This window comes from Macadamia integrifolia, unplaced genomic scaffold (genome assembly GCF_013358625.1).
Source record: "Macadamia integrifolia cultivar HAES 741 unplaced genomic scaffold, SCU_Mint_v3 scaffold_19A, whole genome shotgun sequence".
Taxonomy (NCBI): domain Eukaryota; kingdom Viridiplantae; phylum Streptophyta; class Magnoliopsida; order Proteales; family Proteaceae; genus Macadamia; species Macadamia integrifolia.
In genome coordinates, this window is record NW_024870640.1 from 105,829 (window position 1) to 133,573 (window position 27,745).

Below are 27,745 nucleotides of genomic sequence, written 5' to 3' on the forward strand. Positions count from 1 at the left end.
CATGCGTTGTAATTAATTTGCATGATATCATGGATCAAAATGGTCATCCTTAAGTTTTAATCTAAAATCGTTCATGATTACTGATGGGATTGGACACACTGTTCATACGATCATCATACAATCATCAGATTTCATGACGTAAGTGCGAGTGTACATACTATATTTACATTGAACTAGAATGTATGAGAATTTTGCACTTGTTATTGTTAGTTAATTTGGATCGCAATTCTCATTAGTAGAGTGCATTTAGTATTTTGACTTGAGGGGACTTTATCAAAGAAGTCATGCATTTTGAATTTTAGCACACCAAAAGTTGATATCACTTTGGCTATATATTGGTGTTTTGGATTCATGATATTCAAATGCAATAGGAAAAAAGATATTCAAAATGGAATTGCCCTGTCAATGAATATCAAAGAAAGAGAATGTTTGTACTTAATTAGACATAAATCTAGATATAGTGCCATGCAATTTCTTAAATTATTTACAAATTTTTTTATTTGGTTATTAACATTTATTTATCAAATATTTTTTAACTTATTTTATTGGTTCAATCATACTTATAAATCGTCTAAACAAGAATTTTCGAAAGACTCAGGTCTGACAATAATTAAATAGATATCTTATCATCTATTGTGTGATATTGTAACGTGAAAGGACTGTGAGGGATCGAACCTTATTGTAAGCATTATGTGTGTGTGTTTTCTTATTTATTTTGTATCCACTCGTGGGTTGCCCAGATGGTTAGGACGAACTGAGAATTGTGAACGTGAAAGGAGTACATTTTACAATTATCAAGTTGTATATGTTTTTCTATATAAAAAACAAAGTAGTTAGGTAGAATACAGATGAGATTCTACCTCTTCCCATGTTTATTTGTTGGTCAATGAATATCTTTAGATTGATAACCATATTTGGGGATTGAAATCATATCCAATTAAGAAGAATATGATAGCAAGGAGTAGGAATGTCAATTGGTCCGATCAGGTTCAGTCGATTCAATCGGGTCTAATTAGGCTTTCCCACTTCAGGATTTTGCACTGTGATCCATTTGTTTAAGTAATCAATCCTCATATGCTAAGCATCGGCCCATTTATAAATGGTGGGTCCGGTATCAATCTTATTTATTTATTTTGATAGGTTGAAGGTACCAACCTTTAATTGGGCTAAACGGGCCTTAGATGAGCTAGGAACACATTATAATCGGGCTTTAAAAGTGCGACTCTTAGTAAATGAGCTCTATACAAACTCTAAGTGGACTATAAATAGGCTTTGAACATGTCAGTCTAAGTCAGGTTATTAATCAATCGATGCCGGTTAAACATTCTTGGAATAGCCCTCTTGCATTGAGACTGATCGAATCAGGTCGAGTAAGTATCAAACGAGCTAGCTGGTTTGGGGTTTAAACTGTTGGACTCGATTGGGCTTGAAATTGGCACCCACAGAATGGAGAATGGCACAGTCTCTCTCTCTCTCTCTCTCTCTCTCTCTCTCTCTCTCTCTCTCTCTCTGAGAGAATGGGGTTTTGAGAAAAGCCATAGGAACGTGAGACGTTTTCTTTGATGGACAATGCTTGAGGATTAGAATTACCTCCCTCATAACAAATTAAAAAGTTTCCCTAAACGGTCCACCTGGAAAGGGATCGTTTTGAGGATTCTAATCAAACCATGATCAACATAGAGGGAAGAGGGTACCTTAATTCAAACCCTGAAACAAACAAATCCACCCATCAAGTAGTTAACCATAACTATTAATTTGCAACCATTGCTACAGTACTCATGTTCTCAACAGTAACTGCAATATAAACAAAAAAAAAACCAGAAAAAAGACATGAATAGAATCGGTCAGTTTCTTGCATTAATCCATGTGTGTGAGAGAACTGAGATAGAGGAATCATGGGAGAGGCGTACGCGGGCTGAGACAAAGGTATTTACGTGCGAATTTGCACAGAGAAGGATCAGGAGGAGGCTGAGGAGATCTCTTAAGAACAGAGAAACAAAAACCCCTAGTGGAATCATCCCAGAACATCCCAATCATATCGCCATTCCTAAGTTTTCTTTTCTTCACGAACTCTGAAATCCAGTTCAACCCAAGCTTATAAGATCCGTTGCTCTTCCACGTCTTGAAACTCAACAAATGGAGGCTTCCTTCATCCAAATCCTCCACCCAAACCTTGTGTCCTCCATTACTCCATTCCACATCATGGAGTTCTTGGGAATTAAGGTGTGGAAGCACATTCTTCTTCACTTGATCACCTGGTAATATCACTCTACTAAGACCATTGAGATCACTTTTCGTCAGCTTCTTCTTCACAGTCCATGGATCATTGCCTAGCTTCAACTTCAATGGATCATCATCACCTTCTTCTTCTCTTCCTCTTTTTTTTTCTCCTCGTTTTCTCTTCATTGCCATCTCTTCTTTTAGCTTACAATTGGGTAACAAAACAATTTGTGAAGATCTTTTAAACTCGTCCAAAGTTATTAATTTGTGAAGATCTTTTGAACTTGCTAATTTGGAAGGTTTCCTACTTTTCTTGAACTCTAAAAATTCAATTTTAAAGAATGAAGTGTTACCATATTAATCAAACCCTCTATTGCTTCACCTCCAAGCCACAGGTAGTAGATAACGATTATTTTTATTTTAGTTTGTGCCTGATTTCTTCTTATAGTCCATCCGGTTTTTTATCAACTGATGTGGCAATCCAGCCGGGTGGACCGGGCATGGTATTAATATCGTGGGCTGGGCTAAAGCTTGGATCTGAAATGCAACGCAATTGGACTTTCTCTACTTTTAGTTCAATTTTGTCATGAGCTTGGGCCGTTTGTGAACAATCTTTTTGTCATGGGTTGGGGTCACTTGTGGGTTTATTGGGCCTATATCTAAATAGTAGAAGGTTAGATACATGTATATATGAAAGGCTACTTATATGTCTCTACACTAAGACGTGAACTCTAAGGTACAGATTTGGAATCTTTCTCTAAAGATTGAATCCTCACGGTTGAAATAAATGTACCTCTTTTAAGGGCAGCCTTGAAAGAGCATAAAAAAGTGTAACCTAGTGCATGAGGCTCCCACTACTACAGGGTCTGGGAGAAGGGCAAGTGTGCATAACCTTACCCCCTGCTTCGTAGAAGAGGCTTAAAAGAGCATCTTACCTCTATATAAAAGGTTGCCCATAAGACTTTGGCATTCAATTTTAGTACTCTCTCCCTTGACTATGCCCTGCAGTTGGTTTCTTCATTTTTTTCCCCCCCTTCTTTTTGTTTATGAGTTTGAGCACAAGCAAGGGAATTCTGGCACTTTAGCTTGGACTCATGAACATACATATTTAGCTAATTTGAATCGATGGAGAGATAAACTAGCGTCTCTTTCTATTGTGTAAGCAAGATTGTAGGGTATGCAATTTTGTTTTATCTTGGGAGACTAGTTCACACCGATCCAATTGCACTAGTAATTATGGTCAGCGAAGGTCTTAAAGAGAGTGACCGATTATGCGTTTCTAGTGAAGGACGTGATACATTCAATTTTGCTTCATCAACATTGTTTCATAGTAGTGATCAGTCACATTAGCTTCCTTTGTTGGATATGGGTATCCATCAAACCAACTGCTGCGCGATTGGGTTCCTGCCAAAGTCCTTGCCTTAAGAGAACGATATCGTATCTACTCCTACACTTATGCCTCCTCACTTCAATGGTACCTTTTGTTTGGTATCTCTTTTCTCACCTCAACCCCCCAATGTCTTTTTCTCAATAGACGAAATTAATATCCTTCATCCTACAACTTAACAAAAGTATGAAGGATGGAAACCAAAATCAAATTGTTCATTGAAATTTCATCACAAAAAAAAAATAATAATAATAAAATAAAATAAAATAAAAAATAAAAAAATCATTGAATGGTTCTAATATCCCAAATCCAAATCAAATAATAAAAGATTGCGGTTAAACGGCTAGTATTAGTTTCAATTTCGGTTGTGTGGGTCAAATTAGGAGTGAATCTATTTTTGAAGCCCAATAAAGAAATATGATGTTTGTTGGCTTGAGCCTTGAACCTTGAACCAAAACATCTAAAGCCCAAATCGTGAGTTAAGAAAAATATAAACAGTCTAAACTAATTTACATGGTGTAAATCCATTACAAAGCATTGGAAAGCATATATAGAATGTTTCACTTCTTAAAACCAAAATCGAATCATTTAATAAATAGTTTTATTTCAAAATCAAAACTGAATTGATTAATAAGGTTGCATTTGGTAGTTATCCAAAAAAACGATTATGATGTTTTTCCATTCTATAGGAATAAAAAGAAGGAACAAAGCATTTGGTGTTTTTTGAAATGGAAAGGGGAAAAAAAAAAAAACTAGAAATGCAAAATGATGGAATGACAAACTATTGTTCCATCATTTTGATTTCGTTCCAGATACAAAATAAGTGAACAATTGGGGTAATCATTCCTGAAATAAGTTCATCAAATACCAAATTTTTTTTAAAATAACATTTTGACTCATAAATTAAAAATTCTATTTTTGACACGAAACGTAGTTTCTGAAACTGAATAATTACTAAAAACGGCAAATGGTTTATTAGTTCCAATCTAGGACGAGGTTAGTGGAAGCACAAGTTACAAGACAAACAGATTTACAGGAAATTTGGGGATTTTGAATTACAGGACAAAGAGAGTATGGAATTAATAGAAATTTTCCCTTTTTATCAGTTTTTGAAAGCAAATCAGAGTTGATTGGTTCAATGATTTGATAGCAATTGAGCAGTTCAAGCTGGCTAGTGTAGGCCAAAGCCGTAGTTTGATCCTCCTCCACCCACCTGTTGAACTTGGTAGGTTCAGGCTTACACCCTCTTGCTAAAGGAAGGATAGAAACATTTTTTTTTTCCTGGTTAGAAAATTCTTGATAGAAACCAATCAATCCATAATAAAGGCCCAATGCCAGGTACCATACGTTTCCCCTTACCCTTTGCCTCCCCATCTATATGCTTACTTATTTTGTCACTGGAAACATCATCACATTTAGTAATCTTCTTGTAGGCCACATCACAAGAAATCGACCAACCATCCAAACTATGTCTCAATTCTGTGTAATCAATTTCACTTTATTATTATGTATGGCAAAAGGAGAGAGAGAGAGAGAGAGAGAGAGAGAGAAAGAGAGAGGTCATTGTTGGAGTCACCGGTCTCTGAATGGTCTGGTCCCTGTTGATTGTGTTGATTCCAATGCAGGCAAGCAAGCATTATTAAGAAGGATTCTACTCTCTCTCTCTCTATCCTCCCTCTGTTTTTTTACAACAGAAACACATTATACCAAAAAAGAAAGAGTGAAACTGTAAATCCAAAATCCAACTCCATCAAAGCTACTGTTCTGTTTCCCAAGTTAATCACAAAGTCCACAACCCCATTCCTCCCTTTCTGTCTCAGCAGACAAAGCTTTACGGCGACCAGAGAATGTGAGTGTGGCTGAGTCAGAGAGAGAGAGAGAGAGAGAGAGAGAGAGAGAGAGAGAGAGAGGCCAAGACAGAGAAGGGGAACAAAAAAAAAAAGAAAAAGGGGAACTGAATCACATTGCCGTACATATTACTAATTGGCTGATATTTGCAGAGAAGCTTCTCTCTCTACCAATCAAAACACATTCTCCCACTCTCTCTCTCTTGACTTCTCCTCCTCCGATGTCCTTACTCCACACATCAGAGTCAGTCAGTCTGGAAACTCTGAACTCTAAAGTAGCTACCCCAACTTCTCCTTCCTCATCTTCTTTATGATCATCATCATGATGTTAAACCCTAGTTAGGGTTAGGTTTTTGGCTTTGCTGGATCGTCTCCACATTCTCGATCCTGGACCGATTAGATGGGGAACTGTTGCAGATCTCCCGCAGCTGTAGCGAGGGAGGATGTGAAGTCGAACTTCTCAGGTCACGATCATGGCCGAAAGGACAGATATGGTGCTGATTCTGGTGCCGGAGGGAAGAAGACTATTACGGTTTTACCTGATACTGCCAAGGAAGCGATCGAGGAGAAGTATGTGGTTGATAGAGAATTGGGTCGGGGTGAGTTCGGAATAACTTACTTGTGCATTGACCGTGATAACAGAGAGCTTTTGGCCTGTAAATCGATTTCGAAGCGGAAGCTTCGGACGGCGGTGGATATCGAGGATGTGAGGCGAGAGGTGGCGATCATGAAGCATTTGCCCAAGAATTCGAGTATTGTGAGCTTGAAGGAGGCGTGTGAGGATGAAAATGCGGTTCATTTGGTGATGGAACTGTGCGAGGGTGGGGAACTGTTTGACCGGATCGTAGCTCGGGGTCACTATACGGAGCGAGCTGCTGCTACTGTCACGAGGACAATTGTGGAGGTTGTTCAGCTCTGTCACAAACACGGGGTGATCCACCGAGACTTGAAGCCCGAGAATTTCCTTTTTGCGAACAAGAAGGAGAATTCGCCATTGAAGGCCATCGATTTTGGGTTATCCATCTTTTTCAAACCAGGTGAGAACGTGAGAGTTCCTACTATATATATAGGAGTTATCTGCCTTCCATTAGCACTTTATTCTCCTTACTTTACATAGCAGCAGAAAGCCAGGTAATTGAATTCACCCTTTTGAACCATTGGATTACCTTGGGCACTTCTGTCATTATAGTGACTAGAAAATGCTTCGTAAGAACTGTAGCTGTAGTTCTATCTACAAAATTTCCAGACATTCATAGGATACGTCTATTGATTCCATAAATTTTCTGGTTTCTGGGTTTGACTTTGAAGTATGAAATGGTGGTGGATTTTATTATCATAATTTTGCATACAATGGTCAATGGTCCCGGGTTCACAAAAGAACAGAGGTTGGCATTAGTCTTATTCATCAGATAATTCAGACCACGAATATATGTGTGTAGTGATTTTTCATTTGGCTTTATTGGTTGACTAATTCCTTATTACTTGATGGGATTGACTTGCATTCCCAAATATAGCATGGAAGGCTACCAATCTGGTCATCAGTCAACTACCTGATCTTATTCAAAAATTTCATGCGCTAAGCTTGGATCCTATTTCTTTTTTGTTTGTATCCTCTTTTGTCTTGGTTAAGTAATGTAAGCCCGCATAAGTCCTAATTTCAAATAGGGAGCTAAAAACCCAACCAACTAATTGACAGCAGACTCTGATTTACGGTTCTGTAAGGCAATTAGAAACAAAATATTAGAAGATAAAGTGGCAGAAATAGGAACTAGATTAGATGAGAAATTCAGTGAACCTTTCTGGTTGATTGAATAGTAGTCAACAGAAGGTTCTGGATAACTAGACAGATTCAGGCTATTTAACGACAGCAATAACTACTCAGCCTTATGGCTCTTATCCCAACTAAATTGGGTCGGCTACGTGGAACCCTGTAGAGAAAAAAAACATTAATAGAACTTGTAAAAGGAAAGGAACACAACAACAACTCAATAAAACCCCACCTAAATGGGGTTGGCTACATGGATCCTAGCCCTCCAATCAGTTCTTCCTATGGTCATAATAGGCCTGCTCTTAGCTCTTTAGTTCCTTCAACCTGAATCAAGTCACTTCCTTACTGCTGTATCCTAAGGCCTCCATTGAATATATCCATGCCACCACAAACGACTTTCTTGAAGCTTATCTGAATTGGGGCAACTCTCACCATCAGTTCTAATATGATCATTCCTTACTTTATCTTTCCTAGTTTTGCGGCACATCCATCTCAACATCTTAATCTCTACTACACATAGCTTATTTATATGATAGTTCTTTACTTCCCAACATTCCGTCCCATACATTATATCTGGTCATCAGACTGTCTTAAAGAATTTTCCTTTAAGCTTTAAATTAAAGGAATATGTCGGTCACACAGCATTTCAAATGCACCTCTCCACTTCATCCATCCCACTTTGATTCTCCGTGCAAAATAATTCTCTATATCTCCTTCTTTATTTATGGTTGGCCTTGGATATCTAAAATAATCATTTTGCAGTATCTCTCTCTCCTCGATATTCACCATTTCGTTATCCAAATACCTGTAAGTAAATAAAATCAAACTAGACCCCTATAAAAAAACAATATAAGAGTGCCATATTTTTCCACATACGTGTGTTCAGTCTTGCTTGCTTTTGCTTTTCTTTAGCTGCCTTGCCCTCATTCTCCATGTTGCTTTACAAACTTTTTTCGGTTTCGACAAAGGTTGAAATGGAACTAGGTGTGATACTAGGGTCCTACCAAGTTTCACATTTCCATATCATTTTGTTCAAATCCTTTGTATAAATTCCATGGTTTCGATCAAAAATTTCGCGATTTTGGCAAAATTTCAACCATATTTCTGGTTTGGAATCATTTCTCTAGTTTCGACAGCTACGATTCCTAAAAGGGAATTTCCTAGAAAACCTCAGTTTTGTGATTTTTGGTCAAATAACTCCCATGTATTTGTAATGAAGCACACAAAACATTGATGATTATGAAATGGTTAAAGAGCTACATATGGTCTTTATTGATTTAGAAAAAGCCTATGATAGAGTTCCTACAAGCTAATTTGGCAAGTTGTAGAGAAGAAAAATGCTTCAAGTAAATACGTGGACCTAATTAAAGATATGTATCATGATGTAGTGACTAGCATGAGAAATGGGAGGGGACATGTTAGTGAATTCTTAATAATGGATACATTGGTAGAGGATAGGAGAGGCCATGGAGAGGTTAATGGAGGATACAGAGTTGGGGAGCGGAATGAGGAGGGGACCTCAGTTTTGGACTTTGCTATATCCTATGACCTTTCCATTGTGAACACTTTCTTTGCTAAGAGAGAAGACCATTTGGTTACCTACAAAGTGGGAAAGATATCAGTGAAATCAACTTCTTCCTTACTAGAAGGTCCGATAGATTTTTGTGCAAGGATTGTAAGGTTATACCTGGAGAAAGCTTAACATCTCAACATAGACTGTTGATCTTGAATATGCGCATCACGGTGTTGAAGCGTAAGCCAAGGAAACCTTTTTGCCCAAAGGTATGGTGGTGGAGATTGAAAGGAGATTCATTGGGGTCTTTTACCGATAAAGTGGTGAAGTAAGGAAAGTGGAATTTTGATGGAGATGCCTACACGATGTGGATTGAGATGACAGATTGCATTAAGAAAGTTGTTAAAGAGGTTCTAGGGATGTCTAAGGGTACTCAGCTAGCCCCTAAAGAGACTTGGTGGTGGGATGAGGAAGTCCAGGTAGTCATTAAGTGTGAAAAAGACAATTTTAAGATTTGGAAAAGGACTAGGGAGGTTGAAGATCAAGAGAGGTATAAGGCTGCTAGAAACGAGGCAAGAAAGATTGTGGAGAAAGCACGGGCAAGGAAATATGATGATTTATACAACAATCTGAACACTAAGGAAGGGGAAAAAGTCATTTATTAGATAGCTAAAATACGGGTTAAGAAGAAAAGAGATTATGATCATGTTCGGTGTATTGAAAGTGATACTCTTGTAAAGGATGAAGATATTAAAAGGAAATGGGATGACTATTTTTTGTTGTCCTACAAAACAGAGATAACTCATGGAGGAGTAATGTGAGTATACATCATAACAGCACACATCATAGATATGTTCAGATAAGAGTGATCAAGGTTAACGAAGCCCTGAGAAAGATGAAAGTAGGTAAGACAACAGACTCGTATGAGGTACCTATTGAAGTGTGGAAGAGTTTGGGATTATGTTGGGTTGCCTGGTTGACCTAGTTTTTTAACAAGATTGTAAGCACAAGAAAGATGCCTGATGAGTGGAAGAGAAGTGTTGTAGTCCCAATCTATAAAAATAAAGGCTATATACAGAGTTGCAATAACTAGAGGCATAAAACTTCACTCATACTATAAGATTATGGGATAAGGTTATTAAAGTCCGCATTATAAGAGAACCTAGTATCTTGGGGAATCAATTTGGTTTTATTCCTGAGAGATCCACGATGGAATCGATTTACCTACTATTATTAACCTACAAGAAGGATCTTTATATGGTCTTCATCGACCTAGAAAAGGCCTACGAAAGAGCCCCTAGAGAGCTAATCTGGCATGCATTGGAAAGGAAAAGGGGTGTCTAGTAAGTATTTGGACATAATTAAAGACATGTATGAGGGCATGTTGACTAGTGTGAGAAACTTTGGGAGGTCGTGGTAGTGGGTTCCCAATTGCCATTAGGTTACATCAAGGATCTACTTTATGTCCTTATCTATTTACACTTATCATGGATGATTTAACCAAGAACATAGAAATACGTTGATTACACAACAGTCCAAATCCATACTTCATCCATCCTACTTTAATTCTGAAAGAAACATCATCATCTATCTCACCTTCCTTGTTTAAGATGACTACAAACATCTGAAACAGTCGCTTTGTGGAATCTCTCTCCTCAAATTTCGCCACTTCGATTGCAATCCTTAAGCGACTAAAGTTACACACCATATACTCCATATTTGTTCTACTTATCTTAAGACCTCTTGATTCAAAGGTAGATCTCCATAACTCTAACTTATGGTTAATCCCTGCCACTGTCTCATCCACTAGAATGATATCATCGGAAAAAAGCGTACACCATGGAACCTCCCTAAAGTTTAAAGGAAAATTCTACAGGGCTGTTGTAAGATTGACTATGTTGTATGGGGTGCAGTGTTGACATAGATAAGTTGACTGTAGTATAGATGAGGATGTTAAGATGGATGTGTAGCAAAACTAGGAGAGATAAAGTGAGAAATGACAGGGTAAGAGATGATTTGGGAGTGGCCCCAATTTAGGACAAGCTTGAAGGATGTCGCTTAAGGTGTTATGCCCATGTTCAATGGAGGCCTTGGGATGTTCCAGTATGGAGGACTGGAGGAGTGATCAGATTCAGTTGGAAGGAGCTAGAAGAGCTAGGGGCAGACCTAAAATGACTATTGATGAGTTGGTAAGGAAATACATGCAGAGGCTAGGTCTGGATCCTAGTATGACATCAAACAGAGATGTTTGGAGGGCAAAGATCCATGTTGCCGACTGCGTTTATGTGGAATGTCTCAGAGGTGTTGCATTGCTTTGTCTTTCCCTTTTTTTTTTCCCCTTTTATCTTATACTTTGGTGGATCCATCTAGCTGACCCAATTTAATTCGGAAAAGGCTGAGTTGTTGTTACTGTAATCATGGATGAGTTGACTAGAGACATTCAAGATCAGATCCCTTAGTCTATGCTTATTATAGATGATACTGTTTTGGTGGATGAAACAAATGCTGGGATAAATGCAAAGTTGGATTTATGGAGATCAATATTGGAATCAAAAGGTGGTTTTAAGATAAGTAGAACGGAAACTGAATATATGGTGTGTAACTTTAGTAACAATAGGATTGAGAGTGGAGTGGTGAAAATTGATGATAGGGAGCTACCGCAAAGTGATAACTTTGCATACCTAGGTTCACTCATGAATAGAGAAGGAGAAATAGAGAATGATATTGTCCATAGAAATAGAATAGGGTGGATGAAATGGAAGGGTGCATCTGGAGTGCTGTGTGATCAAAATATCCCTTTAAAACTCAACAGGAAAATTTTATAGAACAATTATATGACCAACAATGACGTACGGGGCTGAATGTTGGCAATAAAAAAAAAATGTAAACAAACTGCATGTGGCTGAAATGAGGATGTTGCGTGGATGAGTGGTAAAACTAGGAAAGATAAAATGAGGAGTTAATTAATTAGAGCAAACATGGGTGTTACCTTATTCATGATAAGTTGCAAGAAATTAGTCTGAGGTGGCATGGACATGTACAACAAAGGCCTTCAAATGATTTAGTTCAAAGGAGTGCTTTATTTCAAATTAAAGGAGCTAAAAGAGCTAGAGGTAAGCCTAGAATAACCATATAAGAACTGGTAGGAAGGACATGTATAGCTTAGGACTGGAATCTTGTATGGTTTGAATAGAGTGGACTGAAGGAATAGGATACATCTAGCTGACCCCATTTAGTTGGGATAAGGTTGAGTGAGTGTGGGTGTGGTTTTTTATTTGTTTATTTATTTATTTATTTTTTATGAAATAGTTTTAAATTCTATATTTATTCATCCTTGATTCATATTTTAGTTGTTTTAATTGAATTATGTGTGTTCTAGTTTTGTGTATAATAGGTTAGATTAGAGAAAGTATACATCATCGTACAACATACACTACCAACCTCCAAACTACCATTTTGAGGGTGCTTTTACAAACTTAGGGTTCCACTATGTTTCCCAGAAGTTTCGGGACCTAATTTGGCCATTTGGGCCTGGAAACCAACAATCGAAATCTACAGCTGAAACTTACCAGGTTTGGGTTGAAATTTCTCAGTTTTGCAAAAGGGAGTGAGTGCCCACACAAGCTTCACTAAACAAGAATCTTATTTCTCAGAAAAACACTGTTCATATATGGGGTTCTACATCTCCTTCTATAAGACCATTAATGTAAGAAAGTAGAAACTCAAGAATTTAGAAATTCTTACTACTCTTTGACTGTTCGAAAATAGAAAGTCCTCAACTCTTTAACTTGACCATATGGCTGCTTTAAAGTGGATGAGCAATCTAACCTAAAGATTCTCTTCTTAAACAAACCTTGAATTACCAAAAATGCCCCAAAAACTTAAAAATCAAAATAAGTAGCTGATTTCTGTACTTGCATGGGCACTTTAAAGGGCCCTAAAATGAATTAACAGACATTGAAGCCTGATCTGCACTTCTTGGGCCTCACAAATATGGTTTGGGTGTCCACAATGGTTTGTAGTTGCTAAGCCAACTGATGGCTGTTGCATCATGCAGTGTGCTTATTGTAACTGTATGCATAGCGCAAAATGCATGTGAGAACTCAAAATTGTAGGTCTGATTCATTAATCCTCAGAAATATCTTATGTGCAATCAAAGCTAGTACTTTTTGTCCAAGAAAGGAAAGGAAAGTTATTTTTGTGGATTTTCTCACTGCTCTGCAAGGTTTGAAATGCCAATATTCTTCTAGTTCTTTTTAAATAGGAGTCAATTGAAATAGGAGACATTACAAAACTAGCAATGGGGTTCTAGCCTCTAGGTAACCTAATGATTTAGGGTTTAGAAACCCAAAGGAATTTCCAGAATTGGCGGGGATTAGTAAGAGGGCCAGAATCGGAGATTTGTTATATCTCAAGAAAGAAAAGTCAGATGGCCTTGCTAATGGGTATAGATAACAAGAGGTGTGCCCGGTGCACGAGGCTCCCACTACTATGGGGTTTGAGGAGGGTCATAATGTACACAGCCTTACCCCTGCTTTGCAGAGAGGCTGTTTCCCGACTCGAACCTGCAATCACTAGGTAGCAATGGAGAAACCTTACCATTATGCCAAGGTCTTCCTCAATTGGTATAGATAACAAACCAGTATAATTTGAGAGAAATCTGACAACCAGATTCCAAGATATGAAGTGGTCTCAAAAGTAGCAGGTTACTAAAACCGGTCAGAAAATAGAAACCGATAGTAGGAATTGACAAACTAAACCAGAATATGATTAAGACAGCAAACAGAGATTAAGTAGCTAACAGAAACCAATAAACAGAATTAGAAACTCAGTTTTAGAAACCAGATTCAGAAATAGAAACTTTGAGAAAATGGCAATCAAAATTTAGAGTGTAATGCTGTAACAGAACTCAAGAGGCTAATAGAGAATTTGAAAGAAGAATCAGGACTAGAAATTGATGGACAGAATTGATTACTACACTAAAACTAGAAGTCTGATATGAAGGAAAACAAAACCGCAGTCAGTTAGCAGAATAGCACCTCAGGAGAACAAAGCAGAATTGGAAACTGGTATGTGCAAGAAGGGGAGTAAAAGACAGAAATCTGGCCATAATCAATCGGAGTAGAAGACAGAAAAGAAGAAAAGATAGTAATCAGGAACCCCATCTGATCCTCAGGGGTGGAATCCCGACAAACTCAACTTGGATTCCCACCAGGCTTCTACTGCATCTTACAGTAGAATATGCTCTAAATCTCACAAAACCAAAAGGCAAAAGCCAATTTGTATTAATCAAATTCGTGTGTAAAGCCCTTTACATGCTCATATAGACTTGGGTTGGATAGACTCGACTCTGAAAAATAGCAACTAACTCAAAAAGGGAAATGATTCTAATGAGGACTGGAATTTATAAGTAATAGACCAGACTTCATACTAACACTTTAATAACAATAGAAGAAATTTTAAAGGATATAAAAATTACACGTGAGCAGTAAAATATGCCAGGTTTGAACCAGAGAACTGGTTCAGAATTGAACCAGACCAACCCACAGGCTATTTCTAGCCTGTTTTATCTTCTTTCTTCTGCTGAAATTCTGCATCAACTAGAGGAAGAATTATTACCATGAGCAAGTTTTCCTAGTTCCTTTGTATTCACATTCTGCCTAATTCGAAGATATGGTACGATGTTGCAGGAAAAAATGTCATGTCGTGATTAGGAGAATAATTGGTCAGATGATTTCTTTTTCCTTCTTGCACTTGTGACATGCAGAAGGAGAAAGACTCCTCCCTGCTCTTCCATATTTCTAGTCCTTTTTACAAGTTCTTTCTTATTCTAATGCCTTCATCTTAAAGGAGTCTGTGGCTTCTAAAGAATCTTACGTGGGAAAGGTCCACAAGGGTTCTCCAAATGCTCCAGATTTGAATAATGTTTTTATTTATTTTTATTTTTACAGAAAATACTAGGAGCGTTTATGTTAATAGCTTATCACTTTAGTTTTTACTGAAGATAAAAAAGGTAAGATCTGCACCAAAAATAATTTTTAACAAGATAGAAAGCTGAGATGAGATACAACAAGGGTCCATGCCCACACCCAACTGTACCAAACAATATTACCAAAACGATCCTTTTGTTAGGGATTGTCAAGGTCTGGTGGTATATGTAGCTTTTAATTTATATTCTTTATACTTTGGATCTCTTTTTTTTTCTTTTACCGTCTCCTAGTTGCCTTTTACCAGTGATTTTAGTTTCTCATTCATTGAAGAGGAGTCTTAAACTTGATATATCTCATATACATCCTACCATATTGAGATCTTAGTTCTCACTGCTCGGAACTGTTTGAATACCTCTTAGGGTCCTTAACTGGCCGTAGAGATAAGAAGCAAGTCTATGGAATTCACATGCCAATTTATTACTTGTACTCTTTTCTTCCATTGGCTTGTCACACTGAAAGAGTCAACCAGGCTGAGTTTAAGTGAGAATTGGAGATTCCTCAGTTGAACTGCAAGGAGTAGGAATCCTAGGTTTATTTATTATTGTTTGTTTATTTGAAGTAGGTTGTTTAGGTTCACAGAATGTTTCTGGATGGGCCATTTAAACCCGGCGACATGGTTATGATTTTCAACAAATATTTGATGGATGCTACATTAGTTGAAGAATATTTTGGAACCACATGGTATTAATCAAACGATTTGCAGATGTTTTCAATGTCAATTGTGCTATTGCATAGAGGAGAGAATGATGAAGCTGAGGCCTTTTTGAGTTAGCTGACTTCTAAAAGGGTGTTTGTTTGTAGATTACCTTGGATAGAGGGGTAATCCAGATGGGTTATCAAGCATGACCCATGGAGAAGATTCTGTTGACTGACCACTCAACCTGCCTGTGCACATCAACATGAGTTGTTCAAATCTGAAACCAACTCATATGCCAATAATAGTGCAATTTTGGCTGAGTCAGGTTGGGTGGGTTAAGTCAAGCTGGAAGGAACTCTCTATTCATTCAATTTAGATCTGACCATGCAAGTTATTTCACCCTGATACTTAATCTAATGCTTATACTCTTGGATATTCCAGGTGAAAGATTCTCTGAAATTGTTGGAAGTCCATACTACATGGCCCCAGAAGTGCTCAAACGTAATTATGGACCTGAAATAGATATATGGAGTGCAGGAGTGATTTTGTACATCCTACTGTGTGGGGTTCCTCCATTTTGGGCTGGTAAGGTTCTTCCCTAGTGAACGCAATCCATTTACCATATCTCTATAAGCTGATACTTATGTTAGCAAACCAGAATTGTAGTCCATGATCCTAGTTTTTTGAGCTTGATATTTTACTTTGCCTCGCAATAAATAGAATGTTTCATCTCCACCTATTATGGATTTTATGTTTTCAAAATACAGAGTCAGAGCAAGGGGTTGCACAGGCCATTCTCCGCGGGCTAATAGATTTTAAGCGGGATCCATGGCCAAATATTTCGGAGAGTGCAAAGAGTTTAGTTCGACAGATGTTGGAGCCTGACCCAAAAGTCCGGTTAACTGCAAAGCAAGTGCTTGGTATTGTATGCCTTTCTGCTAGTTAATTTACATATCGACTATCTATTGACTATATGGGCACAACTTTTTAAAATGGTTTGACACATCAGACACTTACCCTGCACAAACATAATAAGTACCTCTATATATATATAGAAGTATGGGCCTCTCTTTTAAACAGATATTTCTCTGCATCAACTTATATAACTGATGGACTCCAAAGGAGATTCGTCAAATAGTTTGGTATTGACTCAGATGACACCAAATTATATGTCTATATTGACATGCATAGCTGCTGATTTATTGCCATATGAAACCTTCAGCATCTTGACTTTCCCATATCAGGTGGACTTTTCATCTGGGAATCCTTCTGATGCAGAAATTTTTGTTTATTACTTTTCCATTAGCTTCTTGTTATCCACTGGCAGGTAGGTGCACAGACATCCATGCTTGTATGACAATGCTCCACGTGCATAAATTGTGTGTATGGCTGTATGCGTGGATACATGCATGTGTGTGGTATATTTATTTTTTGGCTACTGGGCTCACGGAGTCAGGTGTACTACTGTTCGCTACCATTTCACCTAAAATCTTGGACTGTTAGAAAAGGGCAGCATCAATGTATACATCAACACTCCCTCTCATGTGCAGGCCAAGATCCCATGGTCCTTGCATGTGGAGCTCACACAACATTTCTTTGCACGGCACTGAGAGAGAAGTGTTGGCCTTTACCTGATTTTTGCACTTCCCAGAAGTCGAACGCTCGATCTCCCTGTTCTTATACCATGTTTGCTACCGTTTCATTTTAAAGCTCGAACTGTTAGGAAAGGGTAGTGTCAATGTATACATCAACAACTTCTTCATTATGAGAATGCTCCACATGCAGAAAGTGTGATTCATTACTTGTGCCATTGCCATTTTGTTAACTACTGGCGGACACATTATTTTTTTTTCTGGTTGCAGTTCTGTAAAGCCACTGGCATCAAATGCCCTTTTGATGTATTCTATTTAGTTTACAAATCTGACTTTTTTAATTTCTATATAGAACCACATGATTTAAGAAAAACTATTTGTCCAACCCGTGCCAATATTTTTTGATTTGTCTGCAACAAAATCTATGTTCCCTTTATTTTAGATTACAACTATAAAGTGAAGATTCATTAGAAAGTTATGGCAGCTCTACATACTGTTATTTCGTTGTGGGATCACACATTGGCAATTTGACTATTAGCTCATGCAAGTGCAGCATAATGTAGGATGTTCAGAAGCTTAGAAATAGTATCAACATAAGTTGGTTATGTTAATTGTATTAGCACATGACTTTCTGACCTATTTTGACTAGAAATAAACATAGGTAACTTTTCCATAGAAAATGTTGTTGAAACCACATCAGCTAACTGTAATACAAAGAAGGGGGATAAAAAAAGGAAAGAGAAAGTGCTATAAATATTGATGTTTTTAATGTTAAAATTGAGCATCCCACTATTGGAGTATACCTCCATGATGTATATCTTGTTCTCTGATCGCAGAGCATCCTTGGCTCCAAAATGCTAAGAAGGCTCCAAATGTTCCCCTTGGAGATGTTGTCAAGTCGAGGCTTAAACAGTTTTCTATGATGAACAGATTCAAGAGGAAAGCCTTGAGGGTTGGTTGACTGATTTTATGCTCCTTTTTTTCTTTGCTCTGTTAATTAGTTTTGTACCAAAAATAACTAATATTAATGGGGCTGTCAAATAGGTTATTGCTGATCATTTATCCATTGAAGAAGTTGAAGACATCAAAGAAATGTTTGAGAAGATGGACGTAGATAATGATGGTATTGTTTCAATTGAGGAACTGAAAGCTGGACTTCAAAAATTTGGCTCTCAGCTTGCAGAGTCTGACGTGCAGATGCTAATTGAAGCTGTAAGTGGACACTAGCCTTGTATGCCTGATGCTAAACCTAGAAAGTCTGTGTCTCTTCCTTTACTACTTAGCACTATGATGCTTTGTATGGATCCTTTTTAACTAATCTTTTTGTTTGTCTGTTTTGTTTTTTCTAATAATTATTTTTAGAGTTTTTGTCATTATGAGGTTGAAAATGTGTATGCAGATTAAAGGTTCAACTGGGTGAATGTAAATTAAGTCCAACTTTCAGTAGTTCATTAAACCTTAGACATTTAATTTTACTATTAGTTGTTAGGTGCCACCTTGGCGTCTAAGCAGTTTTCTTAAGGTGTAGGCGACTGTCGCCTTACTGCAAGGTGCCTCAATTGGTATCGAACCAAGTTTGGCACTTATTTATGCCAAATATTATCTAAGTACATGATTAATATGAATACTATCTTAAGTAAATGAAAAACAATTATAGAATTGTTTTCTTAAGATATTATTCACAAATAAGCAGGTATCTCCTATTTGAATCCAATAAAAATAGTTTAAAAATCAAATTCCAACATGATGAAAAGTCAACCCCCAGTTCTAGAACAAAAACTAGATTTTTTGTTGTAGGGTGGCGATTTTCAACTTTCAAATGCTGCGGTTTTTGCCAAAACTGAAAATTCCATAAATAATATCATGGTAAAACATTGCTAACTTTTGTTTTGATGTCCATAACTTTATTTTCATTCAGGAGATATTTAACAACATTCATGTACCTTAAAATAAGTGTGACCTGAACGTAACTTTGTTAGTACAACTTGGATTGAAGCAATCCTGGATTTGTTGGAAAGCTCGTTTTGTGCTCTACTCTTGTAAAAATAAAATCATTTGACCAATCAAATTAATTAGAGTATAAGAACATTCTCTGAATGATTTTTGATGACTTAATGTTGATTTTTTTATGAATTGGTGTGGCTTAATGTTGATTTTTGATGATATAAGGTATATGTAGTATGCTAAATAATGTTAGAAAAGAGGAGAAATAAAAAATAACACTTGGATGCCAGGGTCGCGTAAGTTCTTAGGCACCCCTCCACTACCTTGGATCGCTGTGACAACTATGATGTGGATATAATTAAAGATATGCATGAGGATGTGGTGACTAGTGTGAGAACCGTGGGAGGGCAAGGAAGTGAATTCCCAATTACAATTAGGTTACATCAAAGATCAGATTTAAGCCCTTATTTATTTGTGTTTATTATGGATGATTTAACTAGGAACATTCAAGACAAGGTTTCGTGGTGTATGCTCTTTGCTAATGATATTGTATTGGTGGATGAGACAAAAGCAGTGATTAATACTAAGTTGGAGCTATGGAGATCAACCTTAGAATCAAGGGGTTTTAAGATAAGTAGAATGAAGAAGGAGTATATGATTTGTAACTTTAGTCGCACTAAGATGAATAACAAAATTTTGAAAATTAAAGAGAGATAGATGACGCAAAGTGATTATTTTAGATACATTTGGAGTTAACCATAAATAAATGATATATAGAGGATGATGTTTCACAGAGAATTAAAGTGAGATGGATGAAGTGGAGAGGTGCTTCTAGGGTGTTGTGTGATCGACGTATTCCTTTAAAGCTTAAAGGAAAATTCTATAGGACTGTCGTACGTCTAACTATGATTTATGGGGGAAAATTAGGAAGAATAAAGTAAGGAATGACCATATTAGAGCTGATTTCGGAGTTGCCCCCACTGGCTCATGATTGGTGCATGGAGGTTATGCGGAAAATTCCCACTGATGAGACATTTAATCAAATTGCTCCCCTTTCCTGTTATCTCACTTTTTCCACCTTTTGCTCTTTTGATTTGTCAACGGCGACTGATGGGTTTCCGCTTCCATTTCAGGAGATAGTGGTCAAGAGCTTGTTTGGTCGCAAAGTCTCTTCAGTTCATGATAAGCTCCGAGAAATTCGTTTGAGGTCTCATGGGCATATTCAATGGAGGCCTGAGGGATGCACCAGTAAGGAGGAGTGATCTGATTCAGATTGAAGGAACTAAAAGAGCTAGGGGCAGGTCTAAAATGACCATAGGAGAAGTAGTGAGGAAACACATGCATAGTTTAGGTCTTGTCCCAACTCCCAAGTATGACCTCGAATAGATTTGATTGGAGGGTAAGGATCCGTAGCCGACCCCATTTCTGTGGGATTTTACTGAATTGTTGTCGTTGTTGTGTTCCTTTCCTTTTACTATTACTATTCTTATTTTGTCTTTGCATGGATCCATGTAGTCGACCCCATTTAGACTTAGTTGGGATAAGGCTGAGTTGTTGTTGTTCCTAATACTAGACCTCTTGGGAATTACCAATAGCAGTTCCAGAATTTGGTATTAATTTAGTAATAGTAAACTGAAACAAAATCTGGCAGAACCAGTTGAACCAGGCTGCATTATTGGTTTCAACCTCATATTAGGAAAGTTTGGAGGAGAAAAAACTCTAGGGTTTGTCACCTTAGGATAGCTATCAAACCCCTAAAGTTTCAGGCAAAACTGATTATCTATCAAGGAGTTCGAACCAATTCTTCACAACAGGTAGTGATGTCAATTACAGGAACAAAAAGGCCAGATAAAAGAAAGAAGGTTGTAATGCACCTGAGACAAGAAGAGAACAGATGGGGAACTTAAGAGGGAGAGAACAGATGAAGAGGAACTAAGCAACCAACCAACAGGTCACGCAGGCAGCAACTTTTAACAGCCTTCAGAAATCTCGACTTTCATATCATTCAATCAACTCCCTCAATATTGATGGTTACATGAATATATAAACTTTTGAAACAGCTTTATCTCCTATGATTTCTATTGTTGGCTAATCAAAAACATAAAAATAATATATTCATTGGACAAAAATCAGGACTTGGACCTAGTTCTTTGCGGCCTGGGTTTCGGGTTTCCAGACTGAGTCAAGCCGGTCTAACTATGAGAGTGCTACTGCATCAACCTCCATTCCACTTCTGCCCAACAGGAAGTATATATACCCCATGATTATCTGCCTGGCTCGAGTTTGGAGCACATGAAGTCCTCACCATCCCATATGTACCTATAAGATTCATCTTAGCATAGTTTTCATGGTGCCAGGCATTCGAGGGTATCAAAAAATAAGTCGACACCAACAAGGCGCCTAGACGATCAAGGGGCCCAAAGAAAAAAAATTGGCCAGGACGCCTAAGCGACGCCTTGACAACTATACATCTTAGTCCTACACGTGGCAAGGAAAGAGGGTGAAAAGGTTTAATATTCAAGGTAAAATTTAAGCTGATTGACTATTGAGAATACATGGAGAAAAGTCCAACACCTAGTGGACCAAATGGTTGAGTTGGACTATCATATTCCAGATAGGTCTAATCTTGGTGATACACAAGGTTTGAGGTCTTCAGTGCTGGTTTCGCCCAGCCAAAAAATAAAGTTTTGCCGAGATCTCGCCGAAACTTGGTATTTTTTGCCAGGTTAACTCAGTGGTTGGTTTCGGTGGCCATATGGCCTTTCCCTGAAACTTGTCATCTAGCCTATTTTATGCCTTTCTAAATACAGTGGAAACCTCATTTTTTTTTTTAATCGTACTCAAAATTGTACTTTGACTTTGGACCCTAGGTAGGTAGTTTATGGCTTAGGTGAGTTATACGTTAGGCCATTCCACACAATAATTAATACTTTTAGAACACATAAATATATAATTCAATTAAAAGAGTAAATAAGCATAAGGAATTAAGGAATTAAAAGACATAAATAATAGTTTGTTAATTGTTTAACATGGATGACTAATGAGTGTTGACTCAAATGAGTCACAAGTGATACACATAGTCACATATGATACAACTACATAAGTACATAACACAATAACACATTCATATATCAGTCATCCTGGAGACCTAGACTCCTAGTACTGAAATGAGTGCCAGGCCAGATCATCATAGCCACCATATTGTTGTTGCTGATGTTGAACCATGTTTTTATCTGATAGAATCACAAAGGCTGGCCATATTATAGTATGTTGGAAGTAATACACAAATTCTTCCATAGCAGTCCCATAAACATCACCATCAACATACTAGAGGTACCCTAACCTTGGGTATGTACCTGCAAAATGTACTGAACTCAATCGAGATCCACCGCTATTGGATGGTGCCTGTAGCACCAGACCCTGCACCAATATGTATGGCTGTGGGGCCGAAATCCTGAAGATGCTATCCACAAAAGTTGACTCAATGTGGGAGTGTGATTGGCCCTCATACTCGGATCCTGCACCAACATATGTTTTTTCAATTTTTTTTGCAATAAAATCATTTTTTACAGAAAAAAATTAACCAAAAAAAAAAAAAGACTTCCATCAATTCATATATCAGTGTATACTTGATCATATATAATTAGTGCATGATCAACAAACAAGTATTGATCATGTTTATATGAAAAAAAAGGGTTCTTGAGGATAGTTTTTCAACTAGAAGTGTTCTTGAGAAGAAATGGAGCTCCAATAGTTGATGTTGACACTTCAATCTTCAATCTCCAAGGTTTATTGGTGATGTTGATTCTGCTTCAGGTGAGATTTTGCAAAGAGAAGGAGAAAGAGCCAACTTGGGAGGGTTGTTCTTCACTCAGAGGCGACTAGGCAAGACAGGTGAGATTGGGGTAGAAACCATGTAATATTGTTGATAGCCAAATTAGGGTAAAATGCTTGAGTGAATAATGAGATCACTCACGCCTTTATTTATAATAATCAAAGCAAAAATAAATTTACAAGTATTCCACCATTCCATCGCCCCTCATTAATTAGGGTCGGTGGAAGGGGGAAAAGCCTAGAATGCCCCTGCAGCATTAATTACATGATTCAACAAATATATACATAGGTTTAACCATGGTTCAACCGAGTTGAACCAAGATTGAAATATGGACCAAAATCTCGGTGAGATCTCAAGATCTCGACTGAGATTATGTCATTTTTGTTTATCGCTAGTCATCTCGACTCGGTATTTTGAAATAGTGAGATCTTGGCAAGACCTTGAACCATGGTGATACTTGATGCAGTTATGATGGTCCAATTGGGTCAATTGGGCCTTGGAAGATTTTATTTTGCCTATGGTTGGGTCCAATGGGCCTTAGGCTTTTTGTTTTTGGGTTTATTGATGTAATGGGCCATATTTAGGGTCTTAATTGTGAATATGGATTTTACATTTTTAGTTAGTCTAGTTAGAGTCCTATTTCTTTTTATTTGTGATTAAGTGTTTTAGTTGGAATAGGTCTCTAAGAGCTGGCCTTATTTCAGTCTCTTTCCTTTATTGTTTCAGTTTCCTAGTTAGTTTAAGTTACCTAATCAGTTCACTATTGATTTAAGCCTTAATTTTTTTGAGTTTGAGTCTGTCTTCTATATAAGATTGTCAAGGGCTATAACCTTGTGCATGAATTGATTAATGAGATTTGGCTTCGGCCTCTTTTATGGTTCTATAGAATTTCAGAACTTGGTACCGTGGTGATTCAGTAGGTTGATTGGTGGTGATTCCAGGGTTCTTATAGCCTCCTCTTCTTCTTATCTCTTCTTTCTTTCTTCAATCATAACATCAAGTAAGTACACCCTAAGCTCCAATCTTCTATTTCAGTTTCTTAAGGGCCCGTTTGATAACGTTTCTGCCGTTTCTGTTTCAAGAAACGGCAGAAACATAAATTTCCGTTTCTAGAAACAGAAACGGAATTGAAGGTGTTTGATAAGTCATGTTTTTAGAAGTCGATAGTAACCAATGAAAGAATGGCCACAAGTTGTTTCTAGAAACGGCGAACTTGTTTTGCGTAGGTCGTTTCTTGAATCATAAATAAGTAAAAATTTCTATTTCTATTTCTGAAAATAAGTGAAACGGAACAGTTTTATCAAACGCTTTTTACTCCGTTTCTGCTGTTTCTGGAAACAGAAACGGCGGAAACGCGTTTCTTGAAACGTTATCAAACGGGCCCTAAACTTCTTTCAATCGATTGTTATGCTATCCCTGTGATTCTTTTTTCTTCTCTATTTTCTGTTATGAGTTTCATTCTTAAGTTCTGAAATTAAAATTTCATATAGAAGTCCAGTCTTGCATCAATTTCAGTTTTCCTGTTCTGAGTGGATCAATGCCGAGCTTTTGCTCTCAGATTTCTATTCTGTTTTCAGAACTTTCCATGGGTTCTTTTGTTTTCCCATCTTTCTTCAGTTTTCTCAGAATCCCAGTCTCATTTTGTTTCTAGAAATCTTAATTTTCGAGCTGGATTTCTGGATCTGTTTCTTGTTACTGTTTGGGCTTTGGGTCTTCATTACTGATATTTCCTGCATATATGATTGCTAAATACACCTGATTGATTGCTTAATTTTCTGAGACCAATTTCTGGTTCTGTTACTCAGTTCTTGAGAATCGTATCCTCAGTAGGAATGTACCAGATCCAAGAATCCAACCATTGGATCAACCTGAGACTTTAGTATTCTATTTTCTTCTATTAAATATACATTTGACCAGAGTTTGAGGTGTATCAGAGCCCAATTTGATTCTTTTGAAATTATCCTGAATCTGGTTTTGATTCTTTCGCTGCAATTCTGTTTTCTAAGTGATTTTGGATTCCTAAACGTAGGCAATTTAGAACCTCATCCCTACTTCTCCATGAATCGTATTTTCCCTGTCATCTGATACATAGCATAAAACCTCATACCTCCAATTGAGTATCAATACTACAGGAGGCAAGAGGCAAGAGGAAAAATAAGGTTGATGGATTAATCACTGATGTACATCCTCTTTAATGGACAAGCTGTTCCACCATGTTCACCATACAGTGCTACCTGGGGAGATAGTATATCTCTTAAGAGTGAGTCTATCAGTCTTTCTATGCCTGACAAGGAGATTTCCTAGAAGATTTGATTTGAAGATCATCTAGAAGATTTCATGAAGATCTTCTGGAAGTCTACAAGAAGATTGCGTGGAGAATATTCTGCTGAATATTTAGCAGCCTTTGTGGTAGCCATGGGCTCTTATTTAGTAATTTCTTTATTATAAATCCTACCTACTGGGTAGCTTAACAATTAATTACTTTAGTTGGGTGACTCTTCCTTAACTATGGAAAATTATTATTATTGTAAAGGATCCTCCTACCATAATAGAGGTTTCCTATTTGTTTTTCATTGAGATTATAAATAAAAAGAGGGGCTGTACTAACCAATGATTTTAGACAGAAGAAAAGATGATGGATTTATGCTCCTTTTTTTTTTCGAGATGTAGTTGCAAGGTGAGAAGCTTTGCATGGTCAGTGTGATGCTGATCAAGGCTTACGGTGGGTGGCCAAGTCATGCCCTTTTTATTCTTTGCTTTCATAAAAAAAATTGACTTTTTTTTTTGGGACAAATACAATATCAATTACGAAGAAAAAAGGAGAATATACAATGCCCCGAGGGGAAAAGAAAACATAGACAAGCTAAACAAAGCAACAAACCCTATTACAAAGGGGGGGGGGAGATGGTGGTGGGAAGGCCCCAAAGAGACAATAGTGAGCCTGTTCCTCAGGGAATCCCTTACAGGGTAGTGGGGAGGAGGGTAAGCTTAGAATTAACATCAAAGTAGATAGCATTCCAAATCTTGTTAAGTGAGCGGGAGTTGGTGGTCCATTTTCAAAAATTGCATTCCATCCAGATTTCATGTATTATTGATTTTGTTCTTCCCCAAATCATCATTCTTGTTGCAGTTGATCTCCCATTGATTCTTTTCCTGGATTGAGAATGATTCCACATTAGAATCAGGTTTTCTGCTCCAAATGAGCTGTTGACTTGTATGGTGTTTTTTATGACCCTCATATAAAGCGATCGATTCTGCATTAGAATCAGGTTCTCATCTTTGAGAGGTTTTCTTGTCCAAATAAGCTGTTCACTCATATCATGTTTGTTAAGACCCTCATCTACACAATCTTTTTGTTTTTAGCAAATACTAACAGAGTACATATGAAGGTACAACAGGTCCTTATGTTCTAATGAGATTTTTTTGGCTAAAAACAGGTTGATACCAGTGGGAAAGGAAAACTTAATTTTGGAGAATTTGTTGCTGTATCCCTTCATTTACAAAGAATGGCCAACGATGAGCATCTTCGCAAGGCCTTCTCCTATTTTGACAAGGATGGCAATGGTTATATTGATCCAGAAGAGCTCCAGGGTGCCTTGATGGAGGATGGAGCCATAGCCAGTGCAGATGTTGCAGATGTGGCAAATGACATCTTCCTAGAAGTAGACACTGACAAGGTATGAACCTCAGAAAATACTTTAACTAGCCTAGCATGGATTCTGTGCTTTCCTACCTCACCTCGATGTCTATGAAATGCAGGATGGGAAAATCAGCTATGAGGAATTTGCTGCAATGATGAAAACTGGAACAGATTGGAGGAAGGCTTCTCGACACTACTCAAGAGGGAGGTTCAATAGCCTGAGTGTAAAGCTGATGAAAGATGGTTCTTTAAACATGGGCCATGAGTAGCACAAACCGCGGAGGGTCGATCTCACTGGCCAATACAAGCATCTCACTTGGATTATATTTTTTTCTCACTTCTCCTTGATATTTTTGTGGGGGCCTTAATTCAGCCAGCCCCGATGATTGTTGGCTTACAATTGATCCTGGAAAGGTGAGTTAATTGTTGTCTATTTTCTTCTACTTTTAAATGAGTAGGAACGGTATCTTCTGGCTCCATTATGTATGATTCTATCCTTTCTTACCATATCAACCTCCTGTGTGTATTCCATGTGCAGAACTTGTATTTGTGGGATTAGTAGCAGTGTAGTCTTTCCTTGTAAAACAATTTTTTTAGTCTTGGGGTTCCATTGTTATCTGTTGGGTTGTGGTTGGAATGATAATCGCTTTACTTTATATTAGTGCTGCTGCATACTGATACTGTTATAATTTTTCTGTTTCAGTGTTGTAGTACTAGTGTACCATGGTTTATCCTCTGTTGAAATACATTGGAGTATTTGATCTGACATGGTTACTTGCTTAACTATGGTCATATGAACATATACCCTACTGTTTCCTGTGAAAGTACTGCTGTGGTGTTTGTGTTTGCTGCAATAGGTCTACAGGATTATCCTGTCCTAGTGCGGTCTGCAATGGCGAATGACGGGGATTGAACCCGCACATTGTGGATTAACAATCCGCTGCCTTGATCCACTTGGCTAGTCCTATTGTAATGTCTATGCCCTGTTACCTGCATCAGTTGCTTTATAGTGCTTCTGCATAAAATATTGCAGACAATCTGGTTCCCCTGTTTTGAGGATCTTGCTGCTCTCCATTAGGGCTTGGGAGAATAGCCTTTTTCTCATGTCAAGTTTCAACTATGAATGGTTATTACTAATTGCCATCCTATCCCAGCCTACTTATCCTGTAGTAATCTTGCATGATTAGTAACCGGATTGGGCTTGGGTTTGGGCCCATTTTAGTCTCGTTACTATAAGAGGTGGAATTTTAACAAATGCCTAACCCTACTTAACCATGGAATGGGAATGTTTCTGAATGGCTTATACCAGAGATAGCCTAATGTCATGGGTCGGGTCTACACCCCCAAAAGATGCACCTTTTGAGGAATATGA

At 37.6% G+C, this 27,745-nt stretch overlaps 2 protein-coding genes and 1 long non-coding RNA gene across 3 annotated transcripts; 1 reads left to right on the forward strand and 2 right to left on the reverse strand.

Annotated features, from left to right (window-relative positions):
- Positions 1-1,711: 1,711 nt before the first annotated feature.
- LOC122071279 (B3 domain-containing protein At5g26805-like) lies at positions 1,712-2,412 on the reverse strand. Its single transcript, XM_042635607.1, has one exon. The coding sequence runs from the start codon at positions 2,410-2,412 to the stop codon at positions 1,894-1,896; it is 519 nt and encodes a 172-aa protein (XP_042491541.1). The 3' UTR covers positions 1,712-1,893.
- A 2,843-nt stretch (positions 2,413-5,255) lies between these two features.
- LOC122071284 (calcium-dependent protein kinase 13) lies at positions 5,256-27,034 on the forward strand. The gene is made up of 7 exons (XM_042635609.1): positions 5,256-6,491; positions 15,804-15,947; positions 16,130-16,282; positions 17,791-17,906; positions 17,999-18,166; positions 26,171-26,410; positions 26,493-27,034. Exons 1-7 carry the CDS (start codon positions 5,855-5,857, stop codon positions 26,640-26,642), a joined length of 1,608 nt encoding a protein of 535 aa, XP_042491543.1. The 5' UTR covers positions 5,256-5,854; the 3' UTR covers positions 26,643-27,034.
- On the reverse strand, positions 21,883-22,840 carry LOC122071285. Its single transcript, XR_006138128.1, has 2 exons — positions 22,528-22,840; positions 21,883-22,416 (listed from the first exon to the last, which is right to left on the reverse strand). It is a non-coding gene; the product is annotated as an uncharacterized LOC122071285 (long non-coding RNA).
- Positions 27,035-27,745: the final 711 nt, after the last annotated feature.